The sequence below is a fragment of the Tachypleus tridentatus genome, chromosome 13 (assembly GCF_004210375.1).
Source record: "Tachypleus tridentatus isolate NWPU-2018 chromosome 13, ASM421037v1, whole genome shotgun sequence".
Taxonomy (NCBI): Eukaryota; Metazoa; Arthropoda; class Merostomata; order Xiphosura; family Limulidae; genus Tachypleus; species Tachypleus tridentatus.
The window spans coordinates 60,059,410-60,071,504 of record NC_134837.1 but is presented as its reverse complement, the minus strand read 5'-3'; the positions used below and the strand labels follow the sequence as shown (position 1 = coordinate 60,071,504).

At 32.3% G+C, this 12,095-nt stretch overlaps 1 protein-coding gene across 2 annotated transcripts in view; it reads right to left on the bottom strand.

The window, feature by feature from the left end:
• Nucleotides 1-153: 153 nt before the first annotated feature.
• Nucleotides 154-12,095, bottom strand: part of LOC143236855 (platelet glycoprotein 4-like) — a 52,323-nt gene continuing 40,381 nt past the window's right edge. Inside the window, exons 13-14 of one of the 2 annotated variants that reach the window (XM_076475480.1) lie at nt 11,943-11,982; nt 154-7,241 (exon numbers count right to left, since the gene is read on the bottom strand). In XM_076475480.1, coding sequence (XP_076331595.1) covers nt 7,213-7,241; nt 11,943-11,982 — 69 coding nt within the window. In that variant the 3' untranslated portion in view covers nt 154-7,212. The remainder of the gene's footprint in view (nt 7,242-11,942; nt 11,983-12,095) is intronic. The other variant, XM_076475478.1, reaches the window with a different exon arrangement.

Sequence of the window (12,095 nt, the reverse complement as noted above, 5' to 3'; positions counted from 1 at the left end):
CTTGGACAAGGCAAAATGAAAAACAAGTCTAGGTTTCTTATTGTGGTAAACAGTGTAATGAACTTGCATTACAAAGTTGTTGGGTAAAAGGGATCTTATGAAGGAGTCTATGATATCTGCAGTAAATAAAAGTTAATATGAAATACACAGAAGTTGGGTAGAAAAGATACTCATTTATTCACAAGTACAAATGGCTAATTGAGTTGATACAACCAATGAAAAATATATATTCCATAAAACAGTAAAATTTATCCTGTTGTTTCAAATACTAATTACTTACAAGGACAAAGACTAAGTGTCTACCAGCTTAAAAAATAAGAGTTAACAGGGGCAAAGACTAAAACCTTACAGGGGCAGACACTTAAGAATTTACAGAAGCAGAGACTAAGTGCCTACAAAGGCTAAAGACTAAATCTTACAGGATCAATGCATACAGAAGACGATAAAAAGCAAAATATAAGAACAGCACATTTTAAAAAATTCAAAGAATATCAGGAAGTTACTTAAGAAATTAAATTAGTTGGATGAAAGAAATGTATTATTGAAACAATAAGTACAGCAAGGCTATAACAATAAAACTTACAAAGTAAATAAAGAAATCAGAGACCAAATAAAACATGGTAACTGAATTATTAAATGTTGGCCACTCACATCATTTTTAGATCAGTTCAAGAGTTCCATCCTAAAACACCATAAACTACAAAATATGGAGGAGGAAAACACCTCCTTCTGAGGCAAGTATGACTGCAAGGCCTTTCTAGCCTCATCACAACCAAACTGATTTTCAATATTAGCCATAGAGAAACCAACAAACTATAATGTACAATTGAATGCAATTCCACAGTAAATAGATAGAATAGTGAATAAAAAATATTCTCACAGCTTTGACAACAGTAAATAACCAAGCATTGATAGTGACTTTTCTATGACGTACAGAGTGATGTACGTGGTCCAGAGGGAAGAAAAGTCTTCAGTAAAAATTTTAGAAAGCTTGTCCACTGGCCCGGCATGGCCAAATGTGTTAAGGCGTTCAACTCGTAATCCGAGGGTCGCGAGTTCGAATCCCAGTCACACCAAACATGCTCACCATTTCAGCCATGGGGGCATTATAAGTGACGGTCAATCCCACTATTCGTTGGTAAAAAAGTAGCCCAAGAGTTTGTAGTGGGTGGTGATGGCTAGCTGCCTTCCCTCTAGTCTTACACAGCTAAATTAGGGACAGTTAGCACAGATGGCCCTCGAGTAGCTTTGTGCGAAATTCAGAAACAAACAATTGTCCACTGATGCTCATAGAAAAATGATGGATGTTTTAACACATGATTAATTTATAAATACCATAAGAGACAAAGGGATGAAAAATAAATAAATATAAATATCATAAAAGATAAGGGTGTGAAAAATAAATGAATATAAATATCATAAGAGTGTGAAAAATCAATATATATAAATATGATAAAAGACAAAGGGTGTGAAAAATAAATATAAACATCTTGAAAGATAAGGATGTGAAAAATAAATATAAATACCATAAGAAAAAAGGGTGTGAAAAATAAATAAATATAAATACCATAAGAGAGGGTGTAAAAAATAAAAATAAATATCATTACAGACAAGGGTGTGAAAAATAAACATAAATACCACAAAAGAAAAAGGTATGAAAAATATATAATTACAAATATCACAAAAGAGAAGGGTTTGAAAAATAAATAAATATAAATATCATAAAAGACAAGAATATAAGAATTGGATAAATATAAATTCTAGAAAGAGAAAAGTGTTATAATTATAAAAATTTGGCCATCACAGTCAAGACTGTACAGAATGTAGAGCTGTTAAACCAAGAATAAAATACCCTGAGGATTTGCCAACCAGTTGAACAGAACAAGAGGGAGCTAACCAGATATCAAACAGACAAGATTAAGTACCTTACTTTTTGAAGCATGTTTCAGCTGGGAACACATATTTATTTGTGTGGAAAAATAAATCCATTGTTTGAGGAATATCACCATTTGAGTATTTGGGTATATCAATGGAAAACTCTGGAAAAAATGTCTCTAAATAATAAGAAAGAAGATAGATTTATGTGCTTAGCACATGGTATTTCATTAAGAAGAAAGCTAAAAGTTAGTGTACATTTTACGGTGGCTAACTAACTGAGAGAGGATAACTGCATTATGGAAACTGACTTTGTGAGAAGATGTGGATGTCAGTTCAAGGTAGCTTCACAGTTTATGAGCAGCAAATTTCACATGACAGTTAATACACCAGGGATTAAACTTCTGTGGGAGATAGGAGCAGGTGTAATTCAGTCAACAAGAAAATAAATACTCATACCATTATTTATAAGCAGTAATTCTTCATCTAGTATCTTGGGCACTATAAAACAGAACCAAACACTCTAGCATGTCCTAAGAGCCAGAATAGCTCTCATGGATGTGAAGAATAGATATGATACACCTGATTTATCAGGAGAGGTTTGAGGTAAAGAAACTTTTGCTATAATGTTGATGCTGATTAAACTCATACGACTGAAGAGATCTAATTGAAGGAGATAACAAATTCCAAAATTTATTATGTGTTTGGAAGAGCTGTTCATCATACTGAAAAATATCAATGATGTGTTTATAGAAACTGGAAGGATAGGTGTTCAGGTAAATAAATCATACATGTAATAATCCATGGGAAAGTGTTGGAGATAAAACAGCCAACTCATAATTACAGAGAGCTTGTCCTACTGAGGAACCCAGAGTTCTTATCATGGCACTTTTAGGAGGATTACCAAAGATGGAGCCACCTGTTCATCACCTGAATAGGAAGAAACTCTTCCAGCAAGAAGACGGCCAGCAATTTCAAGGGTCAAGAGGCAACCTCACTTTTATACCAACCAAGGGCCTCAGAAGAGAAAACCATCAAAACAATTTGTTGAATGGAAAGTTTAATGTGATATTTTATTGCTTGTTAGGATGTTTTAAGAACTTTGAAAATATTACCTAAAACTTTAACCTCTTTCTGGATCAAAGTTAGACAGAGCATACATGACATTATGGTAGACATGAAATACTGAGAATATTCTAGTTTTTCTCATGAAAGTTTAGTAACTTTAATGAATACAATATAAGATGTAAATAAAAATGGGTCAGTTGACTGGAACTAGCCATGCATCAGTCAATATTGCTTTCACTTGGTTGAGAGCCAAAGAAGTATTTGGATAAATGTTAGTTATCACAGGTGTTCAGTTATTCGACTGATTAGCTGCAAAATTGTGCCAGTAAGTTTATTCTTTTAAATTAGCCATAATAAAATTAATAAGGTATTTCCATTTGAAAGTAATTTTAAAACTTAGGCTTACACCTGAGAACAGTGTACAAATTAAGGCAGCTTGTATAAAAATTAGGAAATACACTAATCTATCATTATGTGGACTGAGCACTGTACTATTTTCACAGAACTTACCCATTAAACAAAACATGACAACTTTTTAATGATAACATCTGATTTGTGAATAATGTATCAAGAGAAAGGAATTTCTTTAAATGGTTAAAAGCACAGGTTACTGTTTACATCCTGAGGTCCTTTATCCCTGAGATACTAATACTTAATTTATGATATTAGGCAGATATGCCTGGTGGCACTCATCTTCTCAAAAAATATCTGTCCCTAATTTAGTAATTACCAGTAAAAAGGCAGATAACCAAAACCACCCACTGCCTAAACTTGGGCTACTCTTTAACCAACAAATAATGGGATTGGCTGTCACATTATAATACTCTCATGGCTGAATGGATTAACATATTCAGATATGTGAATTCAAACCTATAACCTGCAGGTTAAAAGTTGAGCACCCTAACTACCATAATTAATAGCACAGTAGTAAGTTAATATTTTCATCAATATAATTTTTCATGCAAATGAAATCTTAATAATAAATTAAACTTTTTTAAAATACTAAGACAAGTGATTATGTTGACAGTTTTCAACAAATTATTTTTATACAAATTCTAACATTTTTCAAACTTCATTTCTAATCTGAAGTTAAACTAAACACTTCTTGTACTTGTACACATTTGTGTTCTGTAATAAAAACTTAATTAACTTCAAGACATTACTTAATAATAATTAAACTGAGGACTTCATCAGGTCTAAATAAAGCTTTAATAACAAGCAAGTCAGAACTACTACAGGCTTGATCTCGGTACTGAGAACTTCATCAGGTGTAAATAAAGGTTTAATAACAAGTAGGAACTACTAAAGGTATGATCTCAGTAGTGATGATTTCATCATGTCTAAATAAAGGTTTAATAACAAGCAAGTAAGAACTACTAAGGAAATTTGATCTCAGTAGTGATGACTTGATTAGGTCTGAATAAAGGTTTAATAACAAGCAAGTCAGACTTCTACTAAAGGTTCAATCTCAGTAGTGATGACTTCATCAGGTCTGAATAAAGGTTTAATAACAAGCAAGTAAGAACTACTAAGGAGATTTGATCTCAGTAGTGATGACTTGATTAGTTCTGAATAAAGGTTTAATAACAAGCAAGTAAGAACTACTAAGGAGATTTGATCTCAGTTGTGATGACTTGATTAGGTCTGAATAAAGGTTTAATAACAAGCAAGTCAAACTTCTACTAAAGGTTCAATCTTAGTAGTGATGACTACATCAGGTCTGAATAAAGGTTTAATAACAAGCAAGTCAGAACTAGTAAAGGTTTGATCTCAATAGTAATTACTTCATCAGGTATAAACAAATGATTTAATAATAAGCAGATCAGAACTACTAAAGGTTTGATCTAAGTAGTGATGACTTCATTACGAGCAAGTACCACAGAAACAGCTCTAAATAATAATAGTAACAGTTTTTTAGTCCTAACTTACTAATTTATAAGGTACTGAACATATTAGAACGTACACATTGTGTATCCTATATTTTCTTGAATATAATTATGACATTATGAAAATATCTTAAACTATTTTATAGGCAGAGACAAATTAAACTAAGATCAGTCCAGACAACATGAAAACACTTTTGTGGATGTAAAAAACACTCAACTTGTGTTAAAATAAACATCTGAAAAATACACAAAAAACTAATGATTATACATACATTCTTACATGCTTTAATAAACACTGGAGCTTTTACAGTGAAAAACAAACACTTCATAAACATTGGAGGTTTTACAATGAAAAACAAACACTTCATAAACACTGGAGCTTTTACAATGAAAAACAAACACTTCATAAACACTGGAGCTTTTACAGTGAAAAACAAACACTTCATAAACACTGGAGCTTTTACAGTGAAAAACAAACACTTCATAAACATTGGAGGTTTTACAATGAAAAACAAACACTTCACAAACACTGGAGCTTTTACTATGAAAAACAGCACTTCATAAATATGGAACCTTTTATAATGAAAAACAAATATCTTAAACATTGGAGCTTTTACAATGAAAAACCAACACTTCAAAACTACTGTAACTTTTACAATGAAAAATAAACTTTTCTGATGAAATACATTTCATTTGAAATATAAAAAAAAAATCTGTACTAACTGGTATTTTTTAAAAACAACATGAAAATGTATAGCTAATGTTTTAACAACTATTAGATTTTATTAGTAAATACAGCCATAGAGTTTACATGAAAATAAGACTGTCAAAGTAATTTTTCAAATTTCAAAACATAAGGAAAGAATCAAAAGACATACCTTTCTTCTCCTATATACCTACCACATGTCTCTCGAGTGAGAGACATGTGGTAGGTCTCTTCCTCTAGTACAATACCAAGAGCACATATATGTCTCTTCCTCTAGAACACTACCGAATACACATACACATCTTCTTTTAAAACACTATCAAGGCCACATATACGTCTCTTCCTCCAGAACACTACCAAAGGCACATATAAGTATCTTCCTCTAGAACACTACCAAGACCACATACATATCTTCCTTTAGAACACTACAAAGGGCGCATATATGTCTCTTTCTCTAGAACACTACCAAGAGCACATATATGTCTCTTCCTCCAGAACACTACCAAAGGCACATATAAGTATCTTCCTCTAGAACACTACCAAGAGCACATATATGTCTCATCCTCCAGAACACTACCAAAGGCACATATAAGTATCTTCCTCTAGAACACTACCAAGAGCACATATATGTCTCTTCCTCCAGAACACTACCAAAGGCACATATAAGTATCTTCCTCTAGAACACTACCAAGACCACATACATATCTTCCTTTAGAACACTACAAAGGGCACATATAAGTATCTTCCTCTAGAACACCACCAAGAGCACATATATGTCTCTTCCTCCAGAACACTACCAAAGGCACATATAAGTATCTTCCTCTAGAACACTACCAAGAGCACATATATATCTTCCTTTAGAACACTACAAAGGGCGCATATATGACTTCCTCTAGTACATACATCTTCCTTAAGAGTACTACCACAGGGATGTTTATGAAGCCTTCTTAAATACTGCCATGGTGATATATATATATGTTCCCTCTAAAGTACTATCATGGGGACACATGTCCCCATCTTAAGTACTGTGAAAAAGGATACTAATAACAAATGAACTTAGAAATATTTTTTTCTTTGTTCATTTTTAAGTACAGCTTTAAGTACTACCAAGCTGACAAATAAATATATAAAAAGATTTATAAAGTTATAAAAAGAGAAGTATTCCATGTTAGTTTGGAATGTTTGGAAATCGGTTCACAAATGAGTTTTAATTGATGTTTTTCATGATCACAGAACACATTAATACAAGTATCAAGTGATATATAACACCACACCATTTATAAACCACATATGTGCTTTTTTTACAGAGAAAGAGTAAAGTAAAATAGATAATGTGTTGTTAAAATAAGTTAACACCTTTATTCATTATGTAAGGAATGTTTCACGTCCACCTATTTCATACTGATAATAGTAGTCTATAATTACAACTGTTTTAGACTAGGAATGGTTCAGTCAACTTTTACATTCTCCATGCAGAGAGGAATGTATCATAATTCCAACTTTTCTATAAAACATTAAATATTAGCTCTGGTATATGAAACCATGCTTATATACTTTAAATATTTACATAATTTTCAGTCACATATTAAAAACTGTGGTCATTCAGGTTCAAGACCCTTGTTGCTTATTCCTGTCTGCATTTCCTGTTCTTCCTTTCTAGGTGTGCACAACTGTTCTTTACTCCATCCTGTAGTGATGAACTTGATCTAAGACAAACATTAACATACTTATTACAACTTGTCTCAACAACGACAGTAAATGAATCACAATTACAATTCTGTAACCAATGTTGTTACAAGAGCTGAAAACATTAGCATACCTAATGTTTACACTTTCTGCATTACTAGACATGCCATTAAGCAGAACACAGTGATATTACTAGAAGTACATTCACAACAACCATGGCTTCATAACATAAAAATGAAACAGATATTTCAAGTGATGAGACAGGACACTACAATGATGATACAGGTGATGAGAGAGGACACAACAACGATGACACAGATGATCAGAGAGGACACAACAACAATAACACAGGTGATCAGAGAAGACACAACAATGATAACGCAAGTGATGATATAGGGCACAACAATGATAATACAATAAATGAGATACGACAGAACAGTGATAACACAAGTGATAAGATACGACAAAACAGTGATAACACAAGTGATGAGATACGACAAAACAGTGATAACACAAGTGATGAGATACGACAGAACAGTGTTAACACAAGTGATGAGATACGACAGAACAGTGTTAACACAAGTGATGAGATACAACAGAACAGTGATAACACAAGTAATGAGATACGACAGAACAGTGTTAACACAAGTGATGAGATACGACAGAACAGTGATAACACAAGTGATGAGATACAACAGAACAGTGATAACACAAGTGATGAGATACGACAGAACAGTGATAATACAAGTGATGAGATAGGACACAACAATGATTTCAGAATGTAAGAGAAATTCAAGAATGACATTACTCCCCGATCAAAAGACTAAACTATTATTACTACAAAACATTATATAGCAAATATATAGCATACTGGGTTTGGGTAAAATATACATAATTTATGTAATTCTTATAGTTTTATCTCAGATCTAGTTTTCAATAATTTATTATTTATTTATAGAATGAGTTTTACAATTAAAATTCAGGTTAAAATTACTCACCAGATAAAACAAGACTTCAACCTAAGTAATAACACAGAATTTTAAGCTGAAAGTGATGACTATTCTATTAGCATCATAGTAATTAAAGCAAAAGAGTCAAATCAGTGATTTAGCAAGCATCTACTTCATGAGGTGACTTAGCAGTAGTCAATTTTATGAGATCACTTACTGAATGATATTAATGGTGAATATATGTCAATAATGAGACTTTAAATCACGTATAGAATTACATCATGCACTGTTATGTCTTTCATTTTATAGAAAGAAACTTCCGTTTCACTAACTATAAGACTGTATAAAAGAAACCTTCAATGTGCACCAATATTCAAGTGAAAGATGAAAGTGTTCACATACATGTAACAGTAACAATGTGCACCAATATTCAAGTGGTAGATGAAAGTGTTCACATACATGTAACAGTAACAATGTGCACCAATATTCAAGTGGTAGATGAAAGTGTTCACATACATGTAACAATAACAATGTGCACCAATATTCAAGTGGTAGATGAAAGTGTTCACATACATGTAACAGTAACAATGTGCACCAATATTCAAGTGGTAGATGAAAGTGTTCACATACATGTAACAGTAACAATGTGCACCAATATTCAAGTGGTAGATGAAAGTGTTCACATACATGTAACAGTAACAATGTGCACCAATGTTCAAGTGGTAGATGAAAGTGTTCACATACATGTAACAGTAACAATGTGCACCAATATTCAAGTGGTAGATGAAAGTGTTCACATACATGTAACAGTAACAATGTGCACCAATATTCAAGTGGTAGATGAAAGTGTTCACATACATGTAACAGTAACAATGTGCACCAATATTCAAGTGGTAGATGAAAGTGTTCACATACATGTAACAGTAACAATGTGCACCAATATTCAAGTGAAAGATGAAAGTGTTCACATACATGTAACAGTAACAATGTGCACCAATATTCAAGTGGTAGATGAAAGTGTTCACATACATGTAACAGTAACAATGTGCACCAATATTCAAGTGGTAGATGAAAGTGTTCACATACATGTAACAGTAACAATGTGCACCAATATTCAAGTGGTAGATGAAAGTGTTCACATACATGTAACAGTAACAATGTGCACCAATATTCAAGTGGTAGATGAAAGTGTTCACATACATGTAACAGTAACAATGTGCACCAATATTCAAGTGGTAGATGAAAGTGTTCACATACATGTAACAGTAACAATGTGCACCAATATTCAAGTGGTAGATGAAAGTGTTCACATACATGTAACAGTAACAATGTGCACCAATATTCAAGTGGTAGATGAAAGTGTTCACATACATGTAACAGTAACAATGTGCACCAATATTCAAGTGGTAGATGAAAGTGTTCACATACATGTAACAGTAACAATGTGCACCAATATTCAAGTGAAAGATGAAAGTGTTCACATACATGTAACAGTAACAATGTGCACCAATATTCAAGTGGTAGATGAAAGTGTTCACATACATGTAACAGTAACAATGTGCACCAATATTCAAGTGGTAGATATACGTGATTTATAACACAACGTTTATGGACAACATGAAACCTATTGATCCATCTTAACTTACCTCTAAACTACTTTTAAAATATCTTAAAGCTAGTCCTTGTCATTCATATAGTTAACAACCTTTGTCTTAACTAAATATGACCCCTACCCTGCCAAAATCTATATTTGTGTCCCCTAGTTGTACTATTCTCACTGTAATACACGAAAAAAGATGGTGTATGAACACTATCATTTCCCTTTACAACCTCAACCACCTTAATTAGATCACCCCTAACCCTTCTTTTTTCATCCTATACACTGTTCTAGTAACCCTTTCAACATCAATCTTTCCTAAGGTAAAAATTTCAAGACTAATACAACATTCCAAATGTGACCTAACCTGTGACCTATACAATGAAATTATAACCTCTTTAGGCATGTGTTCAACATTTCTATACATACAACCTAAAATCCTGTTTGTCATACCACTAACAATAGCACACTGCTTCGATGGCTTAAGAGACTGATCAACTATTACATCAAGATCTCCTTCCTTCATGACACTATTAAGATTATTCTCATCAAAATTATAATTGTAATTCAAATTATGATAACCCACAACATTATATTGCATTTATTATAATTAAAACCAAGCTGCTATTTATCTGACCAACTCACTAAATCTAAATCAGCAGCATCCTCTTATTAGCCACCAACACCCAAGACCTTAATATCATCTGCAAGGTTAATTAATTTATTGTTATTCCTTCATTTATGTCATTCATGTAAATTAAAAAGAGGAAATGTCCTAAGACTGAGTCTTGTGGTGCCCTACTTGTGACATTAATTCAGTTTGACTGAACTCCATTTGTAACATCTGTCTGTTTTCTTCCATCCAGCCACTGTGCTATCCAATTTGCTAATTTGTCTCCCCCACACTTATAAAGATAAGTTTCTCTATAAGCCTTTTATATGGGACTTTGTCAAATGCTTTCTGAAAATATAAATATACCAAATCTACACCCTTATCTATATCTAGATATTCAGTAACATTTTCAAAGCATGTCAAAAGATCAAACGATTTGTATGACAAGATTTTCCCTTTGTAAAACCATGTTGACCATCTAATAAAATTCTAAGTTTTGTTAAATGACTTTGTAATGTATCTTTTATCAGACTTTCAAAAAACTTTTCCCACAACTGATGTAAGAACAACAGGCCAATAATAACTGGAACATCTTCTATTACCTTCCTTAAAGATAGGAGTGATATTAGCTAGTTTAGAATCTGTTGGTACTTGTCCACTGTTAAAGGACTTATGCTTATAAAAATATTGTGGCAAGTGTTTTATATGTCCAATTCTTGACTTTTTTTAAAAGCCTCAGAAAAATATCATCTGGCCCAGGGTCTTATTCTTTAAACTTCCAAGTTTTATTTTAACAAGCTCAGAATTTATGCTATTGTCTTGTTCAACTTTGTTTTCATCTATCAGTTGTTCAAGATGAGAAGAAAACTGCTAAAGTCTTCATTAGTAAAAACTGATGAAACAGCAGAATCTAATATCCTAGCTATTTATAATCATCAGAGACAAGCCTTTCTGTTCTTCACCAGGACAGCAGTAAGTCTACTGATTTACAAAGCTAAAATCAGGAGTTTTATTTCTCTTGGTGGACACAGTAGATAGCCTGATATGACTTTGCTATAAGAAAAATACACACACAAGCTTTCCTTTATCATTCCTCAAGGGTTCTATCCTATGTTACATGTAATAACATGGTTTATGTAGCATATAATAATGTGGTTTATGTGACATGTCATATTGTGATTTATGTAACATGTAACATTATCACTTGATATTTCAGTTTTATATATTATCCTTTAAAAGAAACTATTCTCATCTATTAACAGCTGAGAAACTATTATCTTTAAAACAATATTATAGACTCAAAAAAGAAGATAGCCAGTTTCTTATATTTTGTTAATTTTCCCATGATGTCATGTTAAAGAAATATGTTAGTGTGATAATGCCAAAAAAATTTCATGCTAAACTATTATATGGAAATTAACATATTAATATGTTAGAATGTTTTTACAATGGTTTAAAGCAACTATAAGGCATTGACAGATGAAGTGTTAGACTTTTCAAAAGCCAAGAAGCAGTACACAGTGATGTTAGAAAGAAAACAGAACCTGAAACCACCGCTCACCTACTGTTGCTCTGGGTTTTGTGATTTGTTTTTTAAATATCTGCAGAAAAACAAAGGAAATATCATTTTTTTAATAATTCCAAGTCACAAATATCTATTTGTTATGTATTCACACACCTACAGCTATTTATTAGTTATTTTGCTGATGTATCC